Source organism: Lachancea thermotolerans (genome assembly GCF_000142805.1).
Source record: "Lachancea thermotolerans CBS 6340 chromosome F complete sequence".
Classification (NCBI taxonomy): domain Eukaryota; kingdom Fungi; phylum Ascomycota; class Saccharomycetes; order Saccharomycetales; family Saccharomycetaceae; genus Lachancea; species Lachancea thermotolerans.
Genome location: NC_013082.1, coordinates 854427 through 881084, shown reverse-complemented (window position 1 = coordinate 881084; position 26658 = coordinate 854427). Strand labels below are relative to the sequence as shown.

The window sequence follows — 26658 nt, the reverse complement described above, 5'->3', positions numbered from 1 at the left end:
ACTACGAAACAAGGAATATATACACCCTTATAAGGCGCGATGGCATCGATTGAGGAGGCTAGGAAGCTTGTCGAAAATAAGGAATATTCGAAGGCCGAAGAACTATATATTTCACTGCTGAAAGATAGCTCCGACACCAGCAAGAGCTCGGCCAAAACCCAAACCCAAGAACAATGCATAGTAGAGCTAGGCAGTCTCTATGGGCTTTCGAACCAGCCCGATAAGCTCGCTGAATTCATCCCACATGCTAGGGAGCTCATGATGCAATATGCCAAATCTAAGACCGCCAAGGTGCTCAAAACCCTTATTGACCAGTTTGACAAAATCCCCAACTCGCTGGACAAACAGATCGAGGTGTGCAAGGAGAGCATTGAGTTCGCGACCAAAGAGAAGCGTGTGTTCCTGAAGCACTCCTTGTCCATAAGGCTAGCCACTCTATATTTCGAGAAAACGCAGTACAACGAGTCCTTGCAGCTGATCAACGGCCTGCTTCGCGAGTTTAAGAAACTGGACGACAAATCGTCTCTTGTGGATGTGCACTTGCTGGAAGCCAAGGTCTATCACAAGCTGAGGAACCTGGCAAAGGCGAAGGCTGCCCTCACCAGTGCCAGAACAGCCGCAAACTCCATATACTGTCCTACGCTGACGGTTGCAGAACTAGATCTCATTAGCGGTATGTTGCACTGTGAGGACAAGGACTACAAAACCGCTTTTTCATACTTTTACGAGGCGTTCGAGGGCTTCCACAATCAGTCGACCAACTCGCAGGAGAAGGCTGCGCAAGTTTTAAACTACATGCTGCTATCGAAGATTATGCTGAACTTGATAGACGAAGTCAACTCTATTCTAAACGCCAAATATACCAAAGAAAGCTACCAGTCTCGTGGCATCGATGCCATGAAGGCCGTGGCTGAGGCTTACTCTCACAGATCTCTGCTGGAGTTCAATGCCGCTTTGAAAAAGTACGAAAAGGAGCTGATGGGTGACTCCCTAATTAGGTCACATTTCAACGCTCTGTATGATACTTTGTTGGAATCTAATCTGTGCAAAATCATTGAACCTTTTGACTGTGTCGAGGTGCGTCACATTTCCAAGATGATCGGCCTAGACAGCCAACAGGTTGAAGGGAAGTTATCGCAAATGATTCTCGACAAGGTCTTTTACGGAGTACTCGACCAAGGGAACGGATGGCTGTATATATATGAAACACCTCACCAGGACGCCACTTACGATTCTTCTCTCGAGCTTATCGGACAGCTAAATAAGGTTGTTGAACAGCTTTTTGAGAAGGCTAGTGTTCTCAATTAGATTTTGGTAAAATAGTCTAAATACGTCAAAGAAATAGCCGAAATGCATGCGTGTCTTGTGACTATATAAAAACCTCTTCAGGTGTACGGAACTCTGAGCCCACATTTTGTGCAAACATCTTGTCGCTGTCACTAAAATCTGAGGCCCTCCCAGCGGCATCTCCACAGTAGTAGACGAATTCAAACTCTCCAGGAAAATCTTTCTTGAACTCTTCATACATACCAATATTAGGCTTCCTCATGGTCTCGAATGGGTAAGTAGTGTCTGCCACAGGCTTTTTTTCTGGCAATGTACGCGCGGCTTTTGTGATTTTCCCGGGCTTGGTTTTTTTATTTGATAGAGAAGCAGGCCTTTTGGGAGAAGCATACAGCCATATACGATCTCGGACTTTTTCAAGAGATGGATCTTTTAAGATCGTTTCGATCTTGTTCATATACTTTACGCAGCTCTTAGAATCTCTCGGTACTGTAATGACTCCTCCTTGGTTAGAAAAGACAACAACATGTGCATTGGCGTCAACACTCAAAATATCAACTAACGTATCGGCAGACCTGCGGACTTTGCTGGCATCTTTCTCACTGCTTCTGTCGCTTTTCAAGGCGTATGACATAAACATCCAGTCATCAGCTGAACGGCCAAACCTACCTCCCGATTTTGGTTTTATTAAGGTGTGGTCCAAGTCAAAGCCATAAACCCTTGGTAGTTCACCTGCAACTGGAAGCTTTGGCAGGAACTTTATCATGTGAGGTAAAACGACTGTTCTATGGGACAATCGAGGCGTCATTATGGGCTTTTGCGCCTATCGCTTACTTTTCTGCTAATCTTATTTCAAGGAATTTTAATGCTACATTTTCTGTAGACAACAGTTTCAAGAAGCGTGATATTAGCCGCTTATACCATGTCTAACTTCGGAAGGAGGACTTGGGATCGTGATGAGTATGCGGAACTTGAGCGTGAATCGAGAGGAAAGCTGGCAACAATAGCTGAAAAGCTGAACCCTCAGCAGCTAGAAAAGCTAAAGACTCGATACTCCAACCACGCCTTGTTAGTAGCAGAAGCAACACAGAACTCGAATGAGAGAGTACTGGCTCCAACGATAACTTCCTACAAAAAGGGCAAACAGTTTGGCTTTTACTGTGAGTTGTGCGACTTGACTTTCAAAGATACGCTTCAATTCGTGAATCACTTGAATCACAAAACGCATCAAATTAAATTCGAGCTAACTTTCGGAGAGTCACTCATTTTGGACTTGAGAGATAATGAAGATGTAACTGTACAGGAGTTTGAAGAGGTTTACTCTAACTTGATACGCGATTTCCTCAAGGAGAATCGGCAGGACTCACGACCTGCGAAAAAGCTCAAGTCAGAGAAGAAGAAGGTTGCTGAAGAAAATTTACCCCTTTCTGATGGAGTTAACAAGATAATGGGATTTACAGGATTTGGGAGCACCAAAAAATGACAATTCTGTCTTACTATTTACAAAATGGTAGGTTGTGCGCCATACAGGCCTAGAGAATCTCAACTTTGTTGACAGTTTGGTAATATTTGGCCAAATCGCTATCGGCTTCAGGAGAGTTGAAAAGCACCTTGTCAACAACCGATATCTCATTCTCAAACTTGATCGCATCACTCATATCAAGAGGGAAGTCGACAACTAAAACGCTGTCCCCCTTTTGGCAAGTATCTTTCAGGTACCTGCCAATCAACATGACAAGCAGCCCCTGGGGGAGATTTTGGACATATTGGTCGCCGTATGTGTCTCTGAGGTCATTTAGTAGCGGCTGATACCTATCATTGTCCATCTTCCTATAAGTCTCTGCAACTTCAAAAGGCTCAACGATTCTACCACGATCGTGGAAATTTCCTGGATTCACGCCCTGAACTGCTATCTGCACCTTGAGCTCTCCAGGAGAAAACATTACCTTTCTTCGTTTCATGTTTTTAACAACCTCTGCGTATTCAGATTCGGAGTATGAGTTTTTGGGCTGATTTTTGTCCAAAGACTTCACCGCTTCAGCGAAAATAATTGTGCCCACGACTCCAACCAGCGCGATTTTTGTGAAACTAGGCAATTCATCTTTTCTTGGAGCCTTAGGTTTAGTCGAATAAAAGCTTCTTCTTCCAGCATTTCGCAGCAATAGCCACGAATTCCGCAAAGTTAGCCAGTTTCTTGCGCTTCGGACAGGCAGCATGCTATGAGGAGCGTTAGTCAAGTTAAAAGATAAAATCTGTTTGATTTAGAGGATGAACAGGTATTTGACATTAGGCCCAAACTTCTGGGAACTTGTTATTTCGTTTATATTGATATTTCCATTAATTAGTCTCGGGAAAATTTGATGAATTACATACTTACTGCGAAAACCTAATTGTTAAGTGAGCCTTCGCCCAGTTGAGCTGGATACCAGATCCTGTTTTAAGCATGTCATTGGTGCATTTGGCAAACGTTTGTGCCCACCTTCAAAACTGCTCAAGAGCAAGGGCATCATTGACCTCAATTCCGTACACAAGACTGCATTTGAACTTTGCTTACAATTTGTACAAACATGGGTTTCTCTCCACTCTCCAAAGAGGTTCGACTAAAGGTCCTGATGCCAGCGCGGTAGAGGTTACACCAGACAATATTTCTACTCGTAGACTGTGGGTTGGGTTGAAATATAGGGAAAATAAACCTGTGATTAGTACTTGTCGACTGATCTCAAAACCAAATCTCAGAATAGAGCTTCCGTACGATGACTTGAAGCAGCTCTGCACGGGAAAGACTGTTAGATTAATCAAACCCCTTCAGCCTGGTGAACTCATGCTGGTACGGTGCGGAAAGGACTTGCTTGACATTAACGAGGCAGTTGCTAGGAAGGTTGGTGGAGAGGTTCTGTGCCGCATAAAGTAATATTCCTCCGACATCTCGAAGCGCATGTAGATAGCATTTATTGTACACTTTGTATATAATTTGGTAAGTTAAAAATGTACGACAGGCCCCGAGCCGATACTCCGCCACGCTGTCATGTCCACATTCCAGTTTTTCCACTTGTCAATCGCGGCTCTATCTACAACTGGGTTATTATTGGCATACGGGCTGAAAGTAGACGAGCGTGTTTGCAAAAGAGAAGGCTCCGTGGAGGCGGCACTTCTGGCTGTTTTTTGCTTTTCCTGCATTAACTCCTGCTTTACAGAAGCAAGTTCTTGTTGAGATACGCTCACTTCTTGTTCGAGTTCATGTACACGTTCCTGCAACTCTTCGACTGTTGTTTCTTGTTCCATGTTAACAAACTTCAAGCTGCGTAGTTGAGAGCTGAGCTCGGAAACTTGCTTCTCAAGATCTATGAGAGCCAGACGATCGTTCTCCCTCTGTAGTTCTGTAAGGAAGTCGGAGTCCTTGTTATCGTTATCGCTAGAGAATAACTCAGTGGCTTGATCATCAGATCTTTGTTGCTCGACAATAGTTTCAGTCTCTGCAGAATTTTGGCCCGTACCTTCCAGTGCTGCCTCAACTGTGTTATCCTCAGCACTTTGAGCATTTTCAACCTCAACATCCGCCTGTTCTTCATCTTTGTGCTTTTCTTCTTCATTGATCAGACCTTCTTCAGCGCCTTTTTCTTCATTCTCCGTAGTTGCTGTTTCAACTTCCTGCACGTCATTTTTTGGCACGCTCAATGCCTCGGAGGTACCTTCGCTCTCCTGTGTTTCTACACTACTTTCAACATTGACTATCTCTGGGGCGCGGTTGTCTAGTTTTTCTGCAGTATCATCAGAGTGGGCTGCATTCGCATCAGGCGCCACATCAACACGCTCCTCAACAGCCTCGCTGGTGTTCTCGCTAGCGTTTCCGACCTCAGATTCGTTCTCTTCACCCTTTGTTTTCTTCTTCTTGTCTTTCTTCTTCTTCTTGTTTTTCAGCTCCTGAACCCTTCTCCTGGCCTCTTCAAGCTGTTTCAGCCTTTTTTCCTCCTCTTCAGACATTTCGAACCTTTTCTCGATTATCGTAAGCCTTCAAACGCCGTACTATTGACGCTCCTGATGCGCAGACTATTCAGGGCTGTTTGCGAATACAGCTGTTGCCAGCTTTAGGTTACACCCTTAGTAGAAAATGATGGAATTCACAATTAATGTTGAAAAATGAAGCCCAGATTTACCACTCTGCGGACAATTAAGCCGGTTCTATACAGTTCCTAAACTTCCGCTTAAGCTATTCTTAATAGTAAATTCGATATGGACCTTATTGCTGAGCCAAATTTGAAGGAGTTGATCAACTCCACCACTCACAAATGGATTTTTGTTGGCGGAAAAGGTGGTGTGGGAAAGACAACATCTTCTTGCTCGATTTCAATCCAAATGGCTCTGGCGCAGCCAAAGAAACAGTTTCTACTTATTTCGACAGACCCAGCGCATAACTTGAGTGACGCGTTTGGGGAGAAATTCGGCAAGGACGCCAGAAAAGTGACCGGGATGGACAACCTTTCATGTATGGAAATTGATCCATCTGCTGCCTTGAAAGACATGAACGACATGTCTGTTGCGCAAAACGACAAGAACGACGGTTTTAGTGATCTTCTACAAGGCGGTGGCTTAGCTGAGTTAACTGGGTCAATTCCGGGCATTGATGAGGCCCTCTCGTTTATGGAAGTGATGAAGCATATTAAAAGACAGGAAGAAGGAGAAGGCGAAAAGTACGACACTGTGATTTTTGACACAGCTCCAACGGGACACACCTTGCGTTTCCTACAACTACCACAGACACTTTCGCAGCTTCTGCAAAAGTTTGGTGAGATAGCAGGCCGATTCGGTCCTATGCTGAACTCGCTCACCGGTGGCGGCCAGAACATGGATATCATGGGAAAAGTGGATGAGCTTAAAGCGAACGTTGAAAAGATAAGAGAGCAGTTCACTAACCCTGACATGACCACTTTCGTTTGTGTTTGCATTAGTGAGTTCCTGTCTCTGTACGAAACAGAGCGTCTCATTCAAGAACTGATGTCATACGAGATGGACGTGAACTCGATTATTGTTAATCAGCTGCTTTTTGCTGACGACGATGCTGAACACAACTGCAGAAGATGCCAAGCCAGATGGAACATGCAAAAGAAATACCTGGACCAAATTGGTGAACTTTACGACGACTTCCACGTCGTGAAGATGCCCTTGTGTGCTGGAGAAATTAGAGGCTTGAACAACCTGAAGAAGTTTTCTCAGTTTTTGAACAAAGAGTACGATCCCGTGGCTGATAACAAGATCATTTACGAGCTCGAGGAGCAAAAATGATATAGTAGCTCATATTTAATACAGCATGTGTAGTGTACCACGCCAAATTGAATCACTCAACTTGTGTGTCCCCAAATTAGTCGATAGATGTAGGAAAATCGGGGACCAAAAATAGTGCTCCAGGGGAGGTTCGAACTCTCGACCTTCAGATTATGAGACTGACGCTCTTCCGACTGAGCTACTGAAGCTTATGGGAGTGTACTGCGGAACGTACAGCTATATGATCTAAAAGGGTACACAGGGGAAATGCTTTTAATATTGATTTGATATAAGCTGCTAACATCACCAACGGTCAAAAATATATATAAATATATAAATATACGCAAACTAATGATACGTGCCCTTTATAATTATGGTTCATTAGCATCGCTTTGCGTATTTATGCGCAAACTCACTATTTTTGTTGCAAGCCATTTAAATGAAGACCTCGCCTTCTATTCGTCAATAATTCCCCTCCACCCCTAATAAATGCCGGCGCCATTCTTATGAGGATCATATCACACAGTTCTTTCGTCTAATACTTACTACTTGGACTGTTCTTCAACAAATGAAGCGGTGGCTCAATGGTAGAGCTTTCGACTCCAGTTAAATTCTGGTTACCAAGGAAACAATTGCAATCGAAGGGTTGCAGGTTCAATTCCTGTCCGTTTCATTTTTTGAATATTTTTTGGACCACCTTCTGAAATTTCAGATGCATCAACCGAATAAGTTACTGCGTCACACAATGTGCAGAATCCCACTAATTGGCTACAGTTGTTCAAGTTTCTGGATTGAAAGCCTTCTAAACAACGGTACTGATTCCTCAAGGATGGCTCCTTCAATTATTATTTTTTGTTATAAGAAACTACTGGTGAATATTACATACAAGGCTCGTTTTATTCAATGATTGGTGCGATTCTGGAATAGCACAGGCAACCCTGTTCTTTAGGTGTGGCCTTCAAGCTTTGTAGCGTTCGACTTCTGTGAGGTTCGACTGATTTTTATAGAGCTGCGGCAAATGGCTCGCTATTGAAATAGTCACGCAAGCTTGCAGCACGTAGAGGTGATGAATTGCAAGCGAACTGCATGGGAGCGTAACAGTAGACCAATGAACTAGCTCGCAAAGCTTGGCTGTTTTTGGGCTGTGCGCTGCGAAGCTAACCAGATCAGCTACCATCAATGCATTTTGATTTCTGAATCACCAACAAAGCAGATGATACTGCCTTGCCATTGATTGTGTGCGCGATGGGTATGTAACTTTTGTGACTGAAAAGGCAATACGGTATGCATTCCATTATTTGAGAGTATCATTCATAACATTCGCTTCTTGCTGGACTTTTTTGAGCCATCTCTGCACAATCTCATCGTATTCTGCTTTTGTTTTGTTCAAACGTTCTTCCAGTAGGTTATTCTCTATGTTGAGTGTGATGATTTCATCATTAAGATGCTCCGTGTCCTTGCTCTTAAGTTTCAAAGTCGCCTTGAGGTCGCTAATCTCTCTATCTTTACTCTCTAACTCCGACTTGAGGGCCGCCAGTTGGTCTTCCGATGCTTTGCGAGACGGAGCTTTTTGGTCCACAAAAGGCTCACTGAAGAGCTCCGAAAAGTTCTTCTCAATTGAATCCCGCTCTTGTAACCGTTCCAGTAAAAGCCCGCTCATCTTGCCATGTCAATAGAACTAATCCCCAGCCTGTGTCTGTAGCAGCTCCTGGGCGTTTATGAACCCTTTTGTTTTGCTTAAGGGAAATTCAACACTGGGAATCTTCCGCTCATCTTTCAAACGGAAAAAGGACCAACATACAGGTTTACAAGAATATAGAGACAGTAGGCGCTATCATTATCGTCGCCATTGGGCTTTCAAATAAATCGTTTAAATTACCCGATAACCTAATTCAGCTTAAGTGCATATGTTGAGATGACGGAAGAAAGTCCGAACGCTGAAGGAACGGACCATGATGATCAAAATTCTACGTGGGCCAAATGGATGAGTGCACCACTTAGGGGATTCTTTAATCAGGCAAACAATAACGGAACCAACCCGGAAGAGTCTAAAAGGAGCGATGAGCAAGTACCTACTCCCTGGCTCTCAGGCTTGGCACAACGATTGCCGTCATTCTCTTTTCCGCCGCAGGATGAGGCAGTGGACATCAAAGATTTGGCTGACTACGCAAATCTCAACGCTAAACAAATTCAGCTGTTGGAGCTTGAGGCACAACAGGGCATTGTAAAGAAAGCTGATACGTGGTGTTGGTTTGAAGATATAACCAGCTCTTCAAGCGCTGATCTTACCTTACAGCAGCCGGGAGAGCTGAGCGTATATAATACTGGTTCATCAGTGTGTCCTCTACCGCTTACCAAGTTTCCTATTTCAAAATCTGACTGTCCTCGCTTTATGGTTGAAAATTCGACTCTCTTACCGAACACAGTTCCAGAAGAGCTGTATCATGAGCGCAATACGTTTAATAAAGTTGTCACCGCCTTTAGGAATTACTACAACTTCCCAAGCGAAAGGCACACATACCTTAGAAGTGGACCCGCGCATTCAAGGCTTAAAGAGAAGAAAGTTGTAGTCATCTCTTTTGTGGGTAATTTGCCGGATAGATATCGGAAGATTACTCTTGGGAAGATGTGTTCTGCAAGGCACCTCTCATTGAAACTATCGGCGTCTTTAAAGGATTTTTCGCCTCAACAAGTTTTGGCTTTTTCCTTGGAAGTTCCACTCGATCAGAAGCCGCTGGAAGAGTGCTTTGAAGAGTGTACGCAGTTACTGAAAAATTGGCGCCATCAGTTTGATGGAACATGTCTACTACTGTTTAACGGATTATACCACAGTGTCCCGCTTCAAATCATGGTTGCAAAACGAATGCTGGAAGATGCGCACGGCTTTGGTATGAAGCAAGTTCCGTCGGTAGGATTGCTCTGTCTTGAATCATGCTTAGGCGGATATCAATTCTGGGATCATAGTTCTGACATAACCATAGACCCAGCGTCCGCCAACTACCAAGCCAATAGGGAAAAGGTTTTGTTTCAAGGTTGCACCCGCATCCAACAGGAAATTTTGAGCCAAATATCCGAATACAAAGATCTAAACTCTCCAAAGTCAAAGCAAGTTCGGGAAGCTCTTGACTGGCTATTTCAAAATTGCGCTAGCGCTAAGTTGGTACTTATGGGAAAACTGTATGAGAGTTTTATGACGGTAGGCCAAAAACTTGCAATAGACTATCAACATCCAAATATTATAAGGCATGTATGGCTCTCTGGTTCAGATTTGGGGATGGACCTGAAAAAAGCGGACAAGTTTCTTCCAACTAAAGATGAGTTTTCGGCGCAGCCGTTTTTCCATCAGCGACAGCTTGATATTCCCAAAGACCGGCTTTTTGAGATTTGTTTGATAAGAGACCTTATTACGGCAGTAAACCTAGGCTATGAAGAAGCCGCGATTATGACGAAAATGATAAGTCCCTTTTTTATATCTCGATCATTTAACCAGCATACGCTTCCCGCAACACTAAAGAAACAACAGCAATATGAGCTCAAAGCCTGGCTTCAAGAAATGGATTTGAAATGGAAGACATTCGATGTTGCGAAAGACGGCGGCTTGCCCGCTGTAGTTGGCAATGTTGCTGATCAATTGGAATACATTCTTTACAAGGCCACGCGACAATCACCCGAGCATATCAAAATAAAAAGCGGAATGTTTGAGGATTCCCAGGTGTACAGTGCATTTGTTCTTGATATAGTCAAAACCACGACATTGCTCGAACCGAGAAAGTTGGCGTTCACTACAGGTTCTGCAGAAACGTCTAGCATTCTCAGCAGTCGAAGTCAATATGATCTTGTCTGGCAGCTACACAGTTTCTTTTCGTTCTTTACTGACCTTCGCAATCTTCCCGAGCAGACTCTTCCCAAGCTTCTCTTCTTACTATCTCGGCAACCCGCTTCAGCCAAGTTAATTGATTATTCCCCGACCCGCTTTAGGCGAACCAATGACGAAGCTTTGAGCAGATTGAGGGAGTTATGGGAAGTCTATCATGACTGGAAACCTCCTACTAAAGCACTCAAACAACTTCAGCGTATCCTAAGCTTTCTTTCCCTCTACCCATCTAGTGTGCGCTTTCAATCTGACATGAATCGTACCAAATGTTGACTATTGTGAGATTTATTCTGGACATAAGAACAATTTAGCGGATCAAGTCGCGAAGCAAAAGTAAAACAAAAGTTGCAGTACCCTGAGCAGTTTGGGAGATGGCTAGTACATTGAAAAGAGTATGTTATTATGAAAAGTTCTAAAAATGCCAAAATGTTGAAGAATATTGCTAGGGGTTGAATGCTAACATAAAAATTAATCGCAGCAACTGTCAAATGAACTGCATCCTTCCGACGGAAAGCGCCCACAGACCCAAGCAGACGGGATAAAAAACGCTGATGACACAATTGCCGTTTTGGTAAGCTTGATTCCAGGAAAAGAAGGGAAGTATACCGTATCGAGTAAATCTCTGACAACAATTGGTCGGAGTCGATCTTGTGATATCGCATTACTTGAGCCAGACATTTCCACCCTTCACTGTGAACTCAACGTCCTTGCAGTGGAATTGGATGGGTCAAATCGCATGCTTGTCAACATAGTTGACAGAAGCAGAAATGGCACTTTTGTCAACGGCAATAGGCTTGTTAAAAAGGATTATATTTTGAGAAATGGAGACAGAATCGTATTTGGAAGAAGTTGTTCGTTTTTGTTCAAGTACTTGGTTGATGGAAGGGAAGAGAAGGACCCGCAAACTTCTACAGAATCCCCCGGGAAAGAAGAAGTCAATGACCTTTTTAAAAGACCAACCTTGAGCAGCCAGACCCCAATGAAGAGACCTCTATCGTTGCAGAGGCGGAGCTTTTTTGACAGATACATTCCCGGGAAAGAACTTGGTTCGGGCCATTATGCAATTGTTAAAGAGGCAACGGATAAGGATAGTGGCGATGTTGTTGCTGTGAAGATCTTCCACCCTCAACAGAACGACGACCAGAAAAAGACAAGGCAATTCCGAGAAGAAACAAAAATCCTCATGAGCATACAGCATAAAAATATTGTTAAGTTGATTGACAGGTTCGTGGAGCCTGTAAGCAAAGCACAGATCCAAACATACTTGGTTTTAGAGAAGGTCAGTGATGGTGAGTTATTTGACCGTATTGTCAGAAAAACGAAGTTGCGACAAGAAGAGACAAACGCTATTTTTAAACAAATCTTGAATGGTCTAAAATACTTGCATGCAAAGAATATAATTCACCGAGACATTAAACCCGAGAATATTCTTTTGAGTATTCGGAGGCGGCGGTACCAGGATGAGCAACAAATGGGGCCTTGGGACGATGATGAAATAGATATCACCATCAAAATAGCTGATTTTGGATTGGCAAAATTTATTGGCGAATTGCAATTTACCAACACATTATGTGGGACGCCGTCCTATGTTGCTCCTGAAGTCTTGAGAAAAACGGGTTATAGTTCAAGGGTCGATTTATGGAGCGCTGGCGTTCTATTGTACGTATGCCTGTGCGGATTTCCGCCCTTTAGCGAGCAGTTGGCGCCGCCCTCTATGAAAGAGCAGATATTACAGGGCAAATTTGCATTTTATTCGCCGTATTGGGATGACATTGACGACTCTTGTTTACACTTGATATCAAACCTATTGGTAGTTAACCCTGCTTTGAGATATGACATACAAAAAACAATCGAGCATCCGTGGTTTTCTCATGCCCCTCAAACAACGAGGGCAACAGCCCTTCCCTTACAGCGAAAGTCAGCCGAAGTTGGCAAAATTCCGAAAACCTACTCCGAGATGTCAAGCCTTCATTGATTACGTACATAAATAGGCACGGCGTAAGCCGCTGAAAATTATTATAATTGAAGTTTCGGGAGTCAGTGCATCACCACTTACCAAGTTCTTCAACCTTTTCCTGAAGCTCTTTCTTAGCTTTCACTCTCATGTAAAAAATGTCACAGTTTTTGTTAGAGCAAAGAACTTCATTATGCAGGCTTCCAGAACAACGTTGACATTGAGTCCAGAGCCGCGCAAACTTTTCTTCAAGGTCTCTAACATCGTAAAGAGCACGCACATAAAGCTCTCCCGACCTTGAAGAACAGTTTTTACACAAAGGACCTTCACCTTTTTTGAGCGGTCCTTTACAGCCTTTGCAAGTTTGCACTTTCTTTATAAATCCCATTAAACCACCCTTAGCGTTTCCTGTACTAATTTTTATGGATTTAACAACGAACATGGAATTTGCCTGTTTTTCCCCAATAATTGGTGCAATGATACTTATAATAGGATTCTGAAGCTGGTTTGTCAAATAATATTTTGAATCTATTTGGATATTGTGTTCCAACACATAAAGAGGATCCTCAGCTCTATTGTAAAGCTTGTCATTTCCACCAATAACAACGTAATCTACTCGATCTCCTACATTAGGTCCAGTTCCGTCTCTCTTCTTCATGCGCTCAGTCAGAACGGCATGAGGCTGGGGGTTTGTGTAGTTTGGAGCAAGCGTTTTTGATATAATAAGCTTCGAAATGTCAGCTCGATTGTGTAAAATTTCTTCGATAATCTCTTTGATAAACTTAAGTGCACCATCAACGTCCCGATCGATTAGGATTTTTTTGAGCACTTTGTTCATAACAATTGAAACCAGAGGGCAAGAATCACGACGGACAGATGCCAGCCCTTTTTGGTCAAGCTTATCATACTTGTTTGGATTTGTCCAGTATAGACCAGCGTACCGTTTTTTGTTTATAAGCAAATAAGGAAAGTATGCTTTTTCAAACTCTAGATTTATAGGATTCTTGAAAAGTGAAGAAACGTATGCAGCAGCTTCGGTGCCGAGTTCCATCGCCTCAGCCAAATCATGTGTGCCAAATTTCACCATCACAGAGTCTGTATCACCATAAACCACCACCGCGTCATGCTTAAACCCGTTCTTCAATGAGTATTTTTCCTCGACGGCTTCTTTGGTCTTTTCAATCATAGTACGACCAAACGAAGTAACGGATGAAGAAATTGCTAAGCACGGTAGTTTCCCGACAGTCGCACCAGTAAATCCATAGACCGAATTCGCCGAAATTTTCAAAGCGAGCTGTCTACCATTCAACACATCACGCTTGAAAGGGTCTTTTTCCGCCTTCAGATCATTCTTGGCCCTCTTTCTGGCATTAATCAACTCGTACAAAATTTCTGGTAAGATTCCGCTACGCACTTTTGATGTGACAAAGTAGTCCCCATTGGGAGTTATAATATATTCCTCGTCCTTTTTCAGTTTAAGGGTTTCGACCGTTGTTTTGCTTGCGAGAGTCGTGTAGCATAGGTTATGCGCCATCATGATACTCGGGTAAAGAGAATTGAAATCCAAGGTTGCGATCGGTAGATCATAGTACCCTCTGATCGGCTCGATGACAGTAGCACCTTCATATTGCTCATCCGAACCTTGGGATTGCATGTTTGGGATAACGGTGTCAATTTGGAGACATTTACGGAACAGTTGAGAAACTACCTTGATTTGTTGACCACGAGAAAGAAGGTAAGAGAAGGGAACACCCGTGACACGCGCCATTTCCGTGTAGTTGACCAAAGCCATAAGTTTTTCCATGAGTCGTAAAGGAAGAAACGCATCTTTCAAACAGTAAACCGCCAAGCGTCGCCGAGTCTCCGAATCCCCATTTTGCAGTGAGCTAATAATGCTGTAATGAACATCCTCCTTCTGCTCTCCTAAAAAGTGAGCCGAAACCGCGTTCAAAGTGTAGGATCTCAACTTGTACTCTCGCTGTACGAACTGGAACAGGTCGAGCTGTAGTCGACCGTCGATGTTAATATTCTTTGATGTCCGCGTTCCGTACGCTTTTGAAGAAAACACAGACTCTTTCACCTCTTGTTTAACATTTGATAATCTTCCGAAGTATGGGAATTCCTCGATTTTTAGAGCACGCGCCCTATCGATAAGATATGGCAAGTCGAAATTGGCAGTGTTATAGCCGATTATGACATCTGGATCTGTCTCGACCACGAATTGACGCCAGTGTTTAAGCATCTCATTTTCAGTCTTGTGTTCAAATATTTGCGACCCTGTAATAGGCGAGCAGCTATTCACTGTAAAAACGTTTCGAATGAACGATTTTGAACTCCCCGCGACACTAACAACGTTCGCAATTTGGATGACTGGATCAACATCAGGCTCCGGGAATACGCCAACTCTGCCAGAACACTCGATATCAAAGGAGAGAATTCTTAATGGAGCCGAGTGCGACCATTCGCCCTCCGCTGGCCGAGCTATTAGATCTTTAAAGTTGATCCGAACTTCTAGCTGACAGGTGCTCACTTTCTGATTTGGAGGCGTCATTGAATACTTGCCTTCTGGAAGTGTTATCCAAGACATACCTGTGATTCCGCAATCTATCATCAATCGTAGAGGATATGCGATGTTGTCGTAACTAGTTGTGCCTCCTGAAAACCAACTGTCATTATAATTTATGTGCCCGCGTTCAAATCCAGTCCTTAGTTTATTGATAGCGTTAGGGTTGTTGGTGTATATTTTCAAAAAAGGCAGCTTTGCAGTCCCTGAATATCCCCAGATTGACTGACGAGCAGTTATTTCGATTTCGTCAACTGTATTGTCATACGAGCTGTTGAGATACTCCAGGAATCCATGAATGTCTTGTTGCGTAAATCCAGCTGGTGCTGGCACATACAGGTAGTGCCTGAAACCAGTAACACTGCACAAAACCGAGTGTCCCTGATCCGTTACACCGAAAAATCGTACAACTGCAGAAGTGTTCTGGTCGACATAACCAGGTATAAAGCTCTGTTCTGCGTCAAGCTGCTGAAATGAAATGGAGTGTGTCTGGGAAGAGAAGTCCGACGGCAGAGATTCACGTGACCAAGTCTTTTCCTGGCCATGCTCTTGTGCGTTTACGGTGTCGTGGTCCATACTAGACAGCTGCTCCTCAAACTGAGTCGGAGTCAGTGTCTGTGATGCATTCGTAGAGTCTTTGGGCTTGTAGCCGACTGTTTTCTGCTTCTTAAACTTATCAGACGGGATTATTTCAATGGTCGATACAGGCTCGCTCAAAGAGCTATGATCAAACGATTGGGGCTTCATACGTCTTTCGACGCTCTCTGGGTCCTTGGGCTCGCCTTCCCCGGGTCTTTTGAGACTCTGAGTACCCATTTTTTTCCCTTGCTAGTGGCTTTTTGGCTTGTTGCGAGCGAAGAGAAGGACGTTAATCTTTTGACAACGCGTTTTTCAATATATGAGATCAAAGCGATGAGCCTAAACAAAGCATTGTATTTTACACAGGGGAAGGGCAGCTCCTTCTTTTGAGCGTATGAAACGCACTTTGTACATTGAGGTGTTAGAAAACTAGTCCTTCAAGTTTAAAAAGGATTCAAAATAGAGCAGATCTACCAAGATACTATGGTGATGCAATTGGCTGGCAAACTGCTATAAACGCGTTACATTTTCGTAGCCAGTCCTACAGAGCGTATCAACTTTCTTGCTTACTCTCCATCCAACTTTGCCACCTGACTAAGTACGGGCTACTTACAACTTTGCTAGTAGCATTGTGAGTCAAAGATACGCAATGACAGCGAAAGGTCAACGGAATGAAAGCCCAACAGAAAACGCTCAGTGGTCCGGTAGTAAGCGTCTAATAAACCGGTAGTGGGCTTTGACAGCCTTTTATATACGTATATGAAGAGGGAAGTTCCGTCCAGACGTCCGCACTTGGCGCCCCTGTGACTTTACAAGTTTGCCTCGTAGAGCTTAGATTTCCCATCACCATGTCGCATTTTAATTGCAGAATGGCCAAGCTCAGGTCTCTCTGGTGCCCGGTTATCGAATACCTTGAAGTTGGGGGTGCGCCACGGCTCAAGGTATTCTATTAATGGTTGCAGAAGTGACAGCGATAGCCACGGAAGCTCCTCTTTCAAAACCATGGGCGTTTATCGGATTTAGGGAACATGCCCATGATTTTGGCTCATCTATATGTCTCTGAGCTCCACAACAAGCGTTAAGCGTTCTGGGATCTCAACTTTAACGGGTTAAGTGATACAAAGACAAACGCATGAAAGCACCTCGAAAACTGCTGGAGGATGATAAAAAGATAGGTCCGGACAGCAAAAGTTTACGCAGTTCATGGTCTTGATAACTGAGATCACAGAAATAGTGCTCTCTAGGTGCTCAAAAGGGCGCTGCCATTGATCAGGTAGACCACACATTGGTGCATCAGCGACTTAGAGTCGCACCCTACATTCAGCACTTTAATAAAAGCCCGCTCCTTTTATCGATCACTAAATATGAAGCTGGCGCTATTTGTGCCTTCGAGTTTTGGTGCCACCTCAAGTTTTTGTAGTTTTGCGTCAGTTTAGTTTCGAACACATGTTCTAGTTCGGCATTTTAATGAAGCTTCTGATAGTTGAAAAGAAGGCGTTTGGAAGGTTCTGTTGGATTAACTGTGGCTAAAACTCAAAGAAGCTAGAACAGCTAATCGTGAGACGGTGTTTGGCTCTGACGGCCTGTATTATATTTGACGTTTTCTTCTGCAGTATTTCAGCAAGCCTCACCAGCCGTATCGAACTTAAAAAGGAATCTTTACGCTAGAATACGAGCTAGCAAGCGAGCATTGAACGAAGACATCAAGAAATGGCAGAATACACCAAAGAACAGGAGGAGTTGACGCTGTTTATTTTGGGGAAGGATAAGCATGCGTTCTACGAGGTACTTCAGATTGAAAGAGAGGCATCGGACAACGAGATCAAGAAGGCATACCGTAAACTAGCCATCAAGCTGCATCCTGACAAGAACAAACACCCAAGAGCGAGCGAGGCCTTCAAGAGGATAAACCGAGCCTTTGAGGTGCTCAGTGACGAACAGAAAAGACGCATATTCGACCAAGTTGGGCACGACCCAGATGAGCGCCCAGTAAGAGACCCTTTCGCTTCAGGACGCTCAACGGCTACTGCAGGGTTCCCTCCTGAAAACATGTTCTTTAGGCGAGCTCCAGGTGGGCAGCCCCAGGACATCTTCGACTTCCTTTTCAATGCGGGTGCCGCAGGCGGTGGACACCCTTTTAACAGTGGTTTCGGAGGACCTTTTGGGGGCCCTTTCCAAGGGGGCTTTGGAGGACCTTTTGGGGGCGGTGGAGCTACCACTTTCACATTTGGCGGTCCAAACGGGTTCAAAGTCTACACAAATGGTACACCAAGGGCGCGTGGCGCGCCTCGTGGAACTCAGCAACAAGAGCAGGAAGATCAGCGCGAGGCCCAACAAATTCTAAGAATATTAGTGCCTATACTCTTTATCTTGTTTTTGCCAATGTTAGAAAGGCTTCTTTTCGGATCCTGATCAACACAGCCCCTCAAAGAAGTCAACTGGAGTCTGTCGTTCACTCTTCGACAACCAGAGCTGTTGGAACTGATTGGCGTGATTTTGTTACTAAAGACAGAACCGATCTCAAATTTGTACAGTAATTTAATGAGGATAAATGCAGTGTTCAATGTAAATATATATGCTATTACAGTTACTCCAAGCTTCTCAAGCGGTCTGCGATGATAGCGTCTACGTCTTCTTCTTTTGATTTGATTTTGAAACGAAGCTTTTTGCCAAGTTTTTGAGTGAGCGGTCTGTCTTCGGGACCGTTATTAGATGCAGGTTTGCACCTCTTTATCAGCTTTCCGCTTGGAAGAATTTCGTATTCTTCGGGGTCAAACTTTGTTCCACTGCGGACTGTTACTTCACTTGCGGAGCCTGCTGGTAGTTCAGTGGCACTTGGTATCGTGTTTTTTCTTGATCTTGTATGATTACCACTTGCATCGGGTTCCAAAGTTCCAGATCCAGTTCTGAAAACCTTGCCTGCATACCTTGAAAACGTACTGCGATCCCTATCCCAAGTCCAACCTTGTTTGAGTTCATTGTATGCTTTGAACTCCAACTTTTTACGAACCTCATCTTTCTGCTCAAGCTCCATAGCGATTTCAGAATCAGAGGGGCGGATCATAATTTTGACAGTTTTAAAAACGACATCAATGATTAAAGGAAGAACAACCAGAACAAGGCATGCGCACCAAAATGTAATGTCTCGGCCAAACTGGTGGTACAGGCCAGTTAAAACATCGTATGCTTCGTCTTGAGAATAAATTCCAGGAAGCAAACAACACCATAACAACCAACCCCCGACAGAGATTATAACTGAGCATATTGCTAGTATATTGCGATTGTGGGTCTCCAGAAATTGGCACTTAACATTCACTAATGTTACAATGGCAGTGAAGTTTATAACACCGATTGGATAGATAGTGTTGTCCAACAGAGAAGAGAATGCCCATATCTTCCAGTTCAGAAACGTTATGATTACTGAGTTCAATGCTGCTAGAAACATCCAATAGAGAAAAACTCTGAGGTTGAAGCTTTCGGATAAACGTCCTATACTGTATAATTCAGGAATAGCAAGCAGGGTCATTGGTTTGAGATCTTTCTCAAACATACCAATGCAAAGCACTGGCAATGACGTGAAAAGTGTATTAAACATTGAGAGTGACCATGGTTCATAAAGAGAAGTTCCCGAAAACATTGTGTGCCTTTGATAAATCATTTGCGTAAGGTAAAATAATAACTCCTTGTAAAATGTGCAAAGAACAAATTTTGAAGTTCGGACGTAGTTGTAGCGACCATGAACCAGTAGCAACTTCAAAAGGAATCTAAACTGTCCTAAAGAATAGTCAGCCGATCTTGACGCCTGAAGACCTTCTTTTCCGGCAATTCCAACACCTATATCGGCTGATTGAATCATAGCAATATCGTTTGCACCATCTCCCACAGCCAAAGTAACCAGCTTTTTGTCTGTATTACGTATATGAGTGACCATTAGAGCTTTCTGAGATGGTGAAGCTCTGCAGCAAATTACAGAGTCCGTCTTGGTGCATAACTCAACGAATACAGACATCAATGTTGGATTACTCTCGAAATTACCCAGCGTTCCACCATCAATCACAACAACACAGTGGGCAATATTTCCTCGGTCGATCTCTTGAGTAACGGCAGTTAGTTTCGAAGATATGTTTTCGTCTTCCGCAGACAAAATCACAACCGTAGAATAGTCGTGGATCAAATTGCAGGAGTACCCAATGTTGATGGCAGTTTCTCGCTTATCGCCTGTCAACATCCACATCTTTATGCCTGCTCTTCTGATTTTTTCGATGGCATCAGCAACACCCTCCTGCAATTTGTCTTCGATAGCGGTTACACCGAGTAAGCGTAATGACGTTTCCATTTGCTCTCCAACGGAGTGCATTTTTTCCTTTCTGTTTTCTAACGACGTTTTAGCGCTGTGATAATCTTTGTTCCAAATTTCATATTCCTCAATGTCAATCCACTTGTAGCTGTAAAGGAGAGTTCTAAGACCATTAGTGGAGAAGTCGTCAATAGCTTGCAAAGTCCTTTCTAATACGAATTCTTCGTTCTGTAGTAAGTTTTCGTTTCCGATATACAACTCGATATCGTTTTGTAGTGGGCTTCCTAAAACATCAGTAGGTGTTTTAGGCATCTGGCCTGATGAGTTAGTAGTTGAAGCAGAGCCTGGTGAGTTTTGCATAATAGGCATATAGCGCTCCCGCTGTTGCTCATTCATAGACTTTCTACTTTTGGCGAAAACTTCGGTAACTGCGTTGTTAGCGCGCTCAACGTTACTCAAAAAGTCATCGATAGAGTTTATTTGAACTTCTGGATCTCCGCTTCCCATGCTTCTCCTTGATAGACTTTTCCTAACAGCCTGCAAAGACAAACTAGCCCTGGTTGGTTTGTTAACTGAAGAACGTGTCAGTGAAGTGCTAGGACGACCTGTTGCAGCAATTTCAAGAGATTTTCTTTGCTGCAAAACAAGATCAGCTTCAGCAGCCTTCCGTTCGTTAGTGGATTCTTGAAGCTCTGAAACTTTCTTACTCGCGAGGTCGCTGTTGTGAAGCCTTTCAAGAATAACGTTATCCGCGCCCTTGCAGATGAGAAGTATGCGATTTGGTTCCTGGGGAAGGCGTACCAACACAGACATACGCTTTCTCTGAGAACTGAATTCAATGAAGTTTAATACCTCAAAGTTCTCTATCAATGGCTCGCTCTCAAATCCATCAGGGTACGATTTGATTGATAGGACGTTTGCATTCTTGTTCATGACTGCATATCCTAAGTCTCGGGCTGCGGTGACGAGAGCCAACTCATCAGGCGACGATGCCTGGTACTCGACAGAGTCATCATTTCCTCCTTCGGATGGCTTTTTTGGAAGGCAGGTATGGCATAATGCCAGCGAAAGAATGAAAAATTTAGCTTTTTGAGAGAAGTAAGTGTCAGGATTCTGTTGAATGTAGTGTATAAGCTCTGCAGATGATCTTGCCTCTTTATTGTTTTCGCCATCTCCACTAGGCTCTCTTACTTTACTTGAATCTTCCATGCTATTCCTCATACTTTGGACTCGAGAAGCAATACTCGGTCTGCCTGTATAGATGGCCGAGCTATTTCCTTTGAAGTCAACAGACGTTCTCTGACGTTGGACTTGGTTGCCGTCGCTGTTCTGAAAGTTCTTCAAGAAACTCCTATCATCTACTGAAACAACATCAATGGTTTTGCTTTCGTTCGACTCAGTGCGGTCAAGTTCTTGCTCCTGTGGATCATTATCATGAACCCATGAAGATCCACATACGGAGAGACCCCGGAAAACCATTTTATTATCAGTGAGCGTGCCAGTTTTGTCACTGAATATGTAGGAAACCTGGCCCAATTCTTCCAAAATAGTCGCAGTTCGAGATTCACAAGGCGTATTTGTTTCTGCATGGAACATGTCTATATCCCACTCCATTAGTTTGCTCTGCATTGCCTTAATGATTTCCATCGTGACATATAGAGAAAGTGGGATCAACGTGTTGTACATGATAATGAATGACATGACTGTGGGGGCAACGCCAGCATCCGCACTGAAGAGATACCATGCCCTGCCATTGTCCACGTTTTTCTTTTTGATAATCCTTTGGCCCATAAAAGAAAATAAGGCCATGGAGGCCACCACGAAAACCATAAAAAGCACAATCATGTTTATCGCCCTTTGTAGCTTGGGAGCTTTGATTCTGGGGTTTTTGATAGCATTCATTCGAATTTTCGTTTCTTCGCCTGTAAATACAACCAGACCGACGGCGTTTTGAGTGTTTCTGATGATGCTTCCTCTATAAATGATATGGTCAGGGCCTATAGTAAGTTTCCTGTTCTCGTCCAGCAATTCAAGGTTACCTTCAAAGTTGTGTAGATCTATGTTAGGGTCTTCTACTGTAACTTTTGCTTTGAACTTGGCCAAGCCCTCTGTAGTTTTCATGATTTCGCTGACTTCTGTCAGCGGCTGCTTGTTTTTCAAGTTAGTTTCGCCATCAAGAGCCATTGTCTCAACAAAACATTCGTTGTTTTCCCCGTCGCAGGTCAAAAGCAAGAGATCGGCAGGGATCCAGTCGTCTTGGTTCAAAAGCACGTAGTCACCAACCTTGATGTCTTTCCATTTCTTTTGAATGATTTTTATTCTATGCCTGCGCCGCAGGCGCTCCCAGTTATTAAAAGAGTCTTCTTCTCTTTCGTTCGTGTCCATCTCATGACCTTCATCAGCAAACTCGGAGGCCGGGTTGGTGAGCGCGCTGGTTGATGTGGCAGTTTGTTGCCACTCTGGCAATGAGTACAAACTATTGGTCCTAGTTACGCCCTCACTTGCGTCGCGTAATCTGTGGTCGGACTTTTCGCTCTCCATAATAAGCATTTTGGCGAGCTTGTCATTCTCTTCTTTATCAAGCTTGTGCCTGCGGAAGTCGTCCCACGCTTCTCGTGCCATCGAAATGCTCATAAAGATCAGCAGTGGAACAATTGTGGTGTATGTGCCCGTGGTAGACCATCCGGGGATCATTTGCAGGATGGCCACGATAAGGAAGTATGTATTGGCTAGACGTGAGAGCTGTGCGTATAGCTGGCGTGGGAGGAATGAATATATGGTGTAGCGTGAAGATGTTATCAGGTTGCTGCAATACGATCTACCAGATCGCTCGTCTAACAACTCCGCATTCTCGCCGGCGAATGTGCGGAAGAAAGGGTCCAAGCGATCCAGGCCCAAAGGAATCACTCTTCCGGCCTTAGTGTGTTTCTCTCGCTTTCTTCGTAGCACCCAGTCCGTTACACGCTGTGCGCCTCCTGCAAGCAGCTCCAGAGCTGAATTGTCACGCTTCCCATCCCCACAATCACCCATTTCCGGCTCTTCCTCGTAATCTCGCTGGAATTTGTCATGCAGCTGCTTATTGAACAATTGTGTGCGTAAGGAGAACGCTCTTTTGCGACTCCCTCGTCCCATTAGTGGTCTTCGTCAGTTTGTACTTGTATGTGATTGTTGATGTTCTATAAGCCACAATGATTTTTTTATTATATCCGTAACACATACAGTCCGTGAAACACTTGAAAATGTCAACTCGCGAATTGTATGAGAAGTGTGGCCAGTCCTCCCTCTTCAAACACTGGGACAGGTTGAGCAAACATGAGAAACAGGAACTGGAGAAAAACCTTGGGGAAAATGCTGCTAGAATTCGTCCTGACAACCTAGTCCAGGTGTGCCAGGAAGCAATCCGACTAGCGAACGACAATTCCAAGGACGTATCCAGGCTAGAGCCACTTCCTTCAAGCTCCTACGAATCAATCATTTCGAAGCCTCAACTTGAAAGAGAATACCGTGAATTGGGGCTCGACGCGCTTAGGAGGGGCGAAGTCGCTGTTGTTTTGATGGCCGGAGGTCAGGGCACTCGACTGGGCTCTTCGGAGCCTAAGGGGTGTTACAATATTGGTTTACCATCAGGGAAGTCACTATTTCAAATCCAAGCTGAAAAACTGGCGCGCATTCAGCGACTCGCTGAAGCTTCGGCACCCATTCCTTGGTATATCATGACATCGAAACCTACGCGTGCAGCAACAGAGCGCTTCTTCGAGGACCAAAAGTACTTTGGACTAGATAAGCAGCAAGTTGTATTCTTCAATCAAGGAACGCTACCAGCTCTCGACCTTGAAGGACGCCACCTTTTGCTTGGTTCTCCAACCGAGCTTGTTGAATCACCTGACGGGAATGGAGGCCTTTATCGTGCACTTCAAGACAAAGGCATTCTTGAAGACATGTTACACAGGAACATAAAGCATATTCACATGTACTGTGTTGACAACGTCTTAGTAAAACTTGCTGATCCTGTGTTTATTGGTTTTGCAATCAAAAATGGTTTTGAATTAGCTACCAAAGCAGTCCGTAAAAGGGATGCATCCGAATCGGTTGGTTTAATTGCAAGCAAGAACAGCGCGCCTTGTGTCATTGAATATTCCGAGATTTCAAAGGAGATGGCCGAGGCTACTGACAAGGAGGGGCTGTTGAAATTTAGAGCAGCGAATATTGTTAACCATTACTACTCTGTTGACCTCCTCAAACGTGAGCTTGGTAATTGGTGTGACATAATGCCCTATCACATTGCTAAAAAAAAAATTCCAGTTTACAACAACGAGAAAGATTCATATTACAAGCCAGAGGTGCCAAATGGTATCAAACTCGAGCAATTTATCTTCGACGTTTTTCCCTACGTGCCAATGGGCAAGTTTGGTTGTTTGGAAGTGGAAAGATCTCATGAGTTCTCGCCTTTGAAAAATGCATCTGGAACCGCCAATGACAACCCTGAAACTAGCCGTGCTGCTTTCCTCGAGCTTGGTACATCATGGCTACAACAAGCAGGCGCTGACGTATGTCCCGGAGTCCTTGTTGAGGTTTCTGGATCCCTGAGCTATGGGGGTGAATCGCTCGAAAAATACAAAGGGCACAAGTTTGCAGTAAACCTTTCTATCTTGCAGTAAATTTGCATTAACTAATAAAGTGCTATAGTTACATCAAAATTTTATTTATCCTCCAGAAGCTGCTTCAGCTCATAAAGAACAGGTATGCTTTCTTCGGATATAAACTTTGGCCTGTGGGAAGGCCGGCTCCCCACACTACCACCATCACTGCTCTCTTTATGGCTTCTATCATGGCCTAATAGCCCAAAACTTTTTTTTGTCCTGAGCTCATCCTTGCCCTGCCTATTTTCTCGGGCTAAACTCATGATTCGTTCGTTCAGACGATTCCGCAGTTCTTCGTCAGTAAGTTTAGAGAGACATGCTTTGTTTTCAGAAACCTCTCGTAGTTCTCCTTCGCTGTTCGCGACGTAAATTTCTTCGGTGATTGTAGCATTGAAGTCCTCATCTGATTCTAAGTCTAGGTCAGATTGAGATCCATGGATAGTCTTGAACTCGATTGCGGAATTAAGGTCAATTTTGCTGGCAGCATCAAACCTCTCCTCCAAATAGCGCTCATGCGATTCGGCGGTTGGTGATTGGACTACATTTAGCTGTAAGCCGCTAAAATGTCGTTCTTTTTTTGATCTCTCGTTCTGTCGATTGATAATGTTTTTTTGGGCATTCTGCTTTATCCAAAGTTTTGAGATCTCTTCTAGCTTTTTGATAACCACACTCGCTAGTTCTTCCTCTTTCTCGTTCGAGCTTCCTATGAGTGTTTTTTGCAACTCTTTAAGCATGTTCAAAGTTGCTGACGTGCAGAAGCTTGAGCGTTTTACATCCTGTGAATCTCTGCGCTCATGAGTTTGTAGCGCTGGGTCCATCCCATGAGGCCTGTTGTGCTTCAGGTACAAGCTGACATTCGCTAGTAGTTCATTCAACTCTTTAAGACTGGTAAGTACTGTTGCGAACTTTTTTGATTCCAAGATAGGGCCCGCCTTTTTATGAAGCGCGAAAGCCTTAAAAAGGCCTACGGTAGACTCAGGTTGCTTCTCGTCAGACCCAAAGCCCGGCCCATGGTCAATCGACAGCAAGCAGCAAAGAACAAATTTCTTTAGTGTATGCGTTCGTGCAGCTTTTTCACCCACTTCACCAGCTTCTTCATTTACGGCATAGAATACATCAACCAAATTTACAGCGTAAATTTCGCAGTATTTGGTGAGATCTTGATTGCGCAGTAGAGGGAGAATGTTTCCAGTAATCCTCTTCATCTCGTAGAACATAAGGTCGAGCGATGACGAAAGCACGTCTCGTATGACTGACAGGTCTGAGCTAGATGTCTGAGTTGCCTGGATCAGTGTAATGGGCTTATAGATAGTTAACTCCTTGTACCGCATGTGGAGCCGATGCAGGAGTTTGTCAAGTCCTTGGAGCTGTTCGATCACTGATCGCAAGCTTAGTAGTGTCGAATGCTTAACATATTGGGAGTAGAAAAGTTCCTGTTGTAATGCTAAATATACCGCCGTGGCCAGAGCAGCGAAAATTCTCCTCTTAGAGCCTTTAGGGGAATTTGACCGTACCATAATACCAAAACATTGGCGGCTGAACATCAAAGTGGGCAAAAACGGGACTGTTTTGCGAAGTACAAATTGCCTCTCTGTGGCAGTGAGCTTCCCATATTTGGTGGGCACAGAGCGCGCATGTGGGATTTTGGGTCCTTTCAGACCGCTGTGAAAATCTAACATTGATTTCTGAGATTTCGGCGGTACCCAGCGAGGCCGTAAGCAATCTGTGAGCAGTTGCGAGGCAATTATAGTGTATTGGAACTCTTCCACAAAGTTTTCGGTAGAAAACGGCGCCTCTTGAAATATACGTGAGGCCAGCATCTCAAGCTTAGAAGACGAACGAAGGCGCTCACTCTCAAGCTTTGCGAGTTCCCGCTCGATATCGTGCTCTAGCCATACTTCCTGGCCCTCACTGTTGAATTCGGCAGAACCTACCACTGTTGGAGAATTGTCATGCAACGCATCAACACCCCAATCAGAAAGCTTTCTTGCTTGGAGTTCAAAACGGGTGAGCTTTTCATCTTCTGTCATCCACATCCCCTGTGGAGGGCGGGTCTTATTTGAAGCCAACGTTGAGTTTGATCGATTCCAGTTGTGCGAAAATATTTGTAGGCCGGGAAGCTTAGTCTTGCCTACATCACCGCTAGAATCACAAGACATGGCCGAAGCCTCGGCGAATGTGAGCTTCAGCTTTCTCAGTATGAGCTTT

At 44.0% G+C, this 26658-nt stretch overlaps 15 protein-coding genes and 2 non-coding genes across 17 annotated transcripts; 9 read left to right on the top strand and 8 right to left on the bottom strand.

Annotated features, from left to right (window-relative positions):
* Window positions 1-39: 39 nt before the first annotated feature.
* Window positions 40-1308, top strand: RPN6 (proteasome regulatory particle lid subunit RPN6; the record flags this gene model as incomplete). Its single annotated transcript, XM_002554601.1, has 1 exon — window positions 40-1308. The coding sequence occupies one exon, from the start codon at window positions 40-42 to the stop codon at window positions 1306-1308; it is 1269 nt and encodes a 422-aa protein (XP_002554647.1).
* Window positions 1309-1369: 61 nt separating this feature from the next.
* On the bottom strand, window positions 1370-2092 carry TPP1 (polynucleotide 3'-phosphatase; the record flags this gene model as incomplete). The annotated part of the gene is made up of 1 exon (XM_002554600.1): window positions 1370-2092. The coding sequence occupies one exon, from the start codon at window positions 2090-2092 to the stop codon at window positions 1370-1372; it is 723 nt and encodes a 240-aa protein (XP_002554646.1).
* Window positions 2093-2206: 114 nt separating this feature from the next.
* SNU23 (U4/U6-U5 snRNP complex subunit SNU23) lies at window positions 2207-2767 on the top strand (the record flags this gene model as incomplete). Its single annotated transcript, XM_002554599.1, has 1 exon — window positions 2207-2767. One exon carries the CDS (start codon window positions 2207-2209, stop codon window positions 2765-2767), a length of 561 nt encoding a protein of 186 aa, XP_002554645.1.
* Window positions 2768-2816: 49 nt separating this feature from the next.
* AIM36 (Aim36p) lies at window positions 2817-3500 on the bottom strand (the record flags this gene model as incomplete). The annotated part of the gene is made up of 1 exon (XM_002554598.1): window positions 2817-3500. The coding sequence occupies one exon, from the start codon at window positions 3498-3500 to the stop codon at window positions 2817-2819; it is 684 nt and encodes a 227-aa protein (XP_002554644.1).
* Window positions 3501-3727: 227 nt separating this feature from the next.
* MRPS8 (mitochondrial 37S ribosomal protein uS8m) lies at window positions 3728-4195 on the top strand (the record flags this gene model as incomplete). Its single annotated transcript, XM_002554597.1, has 1 exon — window positions 3728-4195. The coding sequence occupies one exon, from the start codon at window positions 3728-3730 to the stop codon at window positions 4193-4195; it is 468 nt and encodes a 155-aa protein (XP_002554643.1).
* Window positions 4196-4263: 68 nt separating this feature from the next.
* On the bottom strand, window positions 4264-5265 carry BUG1 (Bug1p; the record flags this gene model as incomplete). Its single annotated transcript, XM_002554596.1, has 1 exon — window positions 4264-5265. The coding sequence occupies one exon, from the start codon at window positions 5263-5265 to the stop codon at window positions 4264-4266; it is 1002 nt and encodes a 333-aa protein (XP_002554642.1).
* A 249-nt stretch (window positions 5266-5514) lies between these two features.
* GET3 (guanine nucleotide exchange factor GET3) lies at window positions 5515-6564 on the top strand (the record flags this gene model as incomplete). The annotated part of the gene is made up of 1 exon (XM_002554595.1): window positions 5515-6564. The coding sequence occupies one exon, from the start codon at window positions 5515-5517 to the stop codon at window positions 6562-6564; it is 1050 nt and encodes a 349-aa protein (XP_002554641.1).
* Window positions 6565-6679: 115 nt separating this feature from the next.
* On the bottom strand, window positions 6680-6752 carry KLTH0F10076r. The gene has a single exon. It is a non-coding gene; the product is annotated as a tRNA-Met (tRNA).
* A 361-nt stretch (window positions 6753-7113) lies between these two features.
* Window positions 7114-7216, top strand: KLTH0F10054r. The gene is made up of 2 exons: window positions 7114-7149; window positions 7181-7216. It is a non-coding gene; the product is annotated as a tRNA-Trp (tRNA).
* A 621-nt stretch (window positions 7217-7837) lies between these two features.
* Window positions 7838-8203, bottom strand: ATG16 (Atg16p; the record flags this gene model as incomplete). The annotated part of the gene is made up of 1 exon (XM_002554594.1): window positions 7838-8203. One exon carries the CDS (start codon window positions 8201-8203, stop codon window positions 7838-7840), a length of 366 nt encoding a protein of 121 aa, XP_002554640.1.
* A 255-nt stretch (window positions 8204-8458) lies between these two features.
* Window positions 8459-10690, top strand: CVM1 (Cvm1p; the record flags this gene model as incomplete). The annotated part of the gene is made up of 1 exon (XM_002554593.1): window positions 8459-10690. The coding sequence occupies one exon, from the start codon at window positions 8459-8461 to the stop codon at window positions 10688-10690; it is 2232 nt and encodes a 743-aa protein (XP_002554639.1).
* A 463-nt stretch (window positions 10691-11153) lies between these two features.
* On the top strand, window positions 11154-12392 carry DUN1 (serine/threonine protein kinase DUN1; the record flags this gene model as incomplete). Its single annotated transcript, XM_002554592.1, has 1 exon — window positions 11154-12392. The coding sequence occupies one exon, from the start codon at window positions 11154-11156 to the stop codon at window positions 12390-12392; it is 1239 nt and encodes a 412-aa protein (XP_002554638.1).
* A 70-nt stretch (window positions 12393-12462) lies between these two features.
* POL3 (DNA-directed DNA polymerase delta POL3) lies at window positions 12463-15750 on the bottom strand (the record flags this gene model as incomplete). The annotated part of the gene is made up of 1 exon (XM_002554591.1): window positions 12463-15750. One exon carries the CDS (start codon window positions 15748-15750, stop codon window positions 12463-12465), a length of 3288 nt encoding a protein of 1095 aa, XP_002554637.1.
* Window positions 15751-17223: 1473 nt separating this feature from the next.
* HLJ1 (type I HSP40 co-chaperone HLJ1) lies at window positions 17224-17925 on the top strand (the record flags this gene model as incomplete). Its single annotated transcript, XM_002554590.1, has 1 exon — window positions 17224-17925. The coding sequence occupies one exon, from the start codon at window positions 17224-17226 to the stop codon at window positions 17923-17925; it is 702 nt and encodes a 233-aa protein (XP_002554636.1).
* A 175-nt stretch (window positions 17926-18100) lies between these two features.
* Window positions 18101-22942, bottom strand: DNF3 (aminophospholipid-translocating P4-type ATPase DNF3; the record flags this gene model as incomplete). Its single annotated transcript, XM_002554589.1, has 1 exon — window positions 18101-22942. One exon carries the CDS (start codon window positions 22940-22942, stop codon window positions 18101-18103), a length of 4842 nt encoding a protein of 1613 aa, XP_002554635.1.
* Window positions 22943-23049: 107 nt separating this feature from the next.
* On the top strand, window positions 23050-24468 carry QRI1 (UDP-N-acetylglucosamine diphosphorylase; the record flags this gene model as incomplete). Its single annotated transcript, XM_002554588.1, has 1 exon — window positions 23050-24468. The coding sequence occupies one exon, from the start codon at window positions 23050-23052 to the stop codon at window positions 24466-24468; it is 1419 nt and encodes a 472-aa protein (XP_002554634.1).
* A 41-nt stretch (window positions 24469-24509) lies between these two features.
* On the bottom strand, window positions 24510-26609 carry INP2 (Inp2p; the record flags this gene model as incomplete). Its single annotated transcript, XM_002554587.1, has 1 exon — window positions 24510-26609. One exon carries the CDS (start codon window positions 26607-26609, stop codon window positions 24510-24512), a length of 2100 nt encoding a protein of 699 aa, XP_002554633.1.
* Between the last annotated feature and the right edge of the window lie 49 nt (window positions 26610-26658).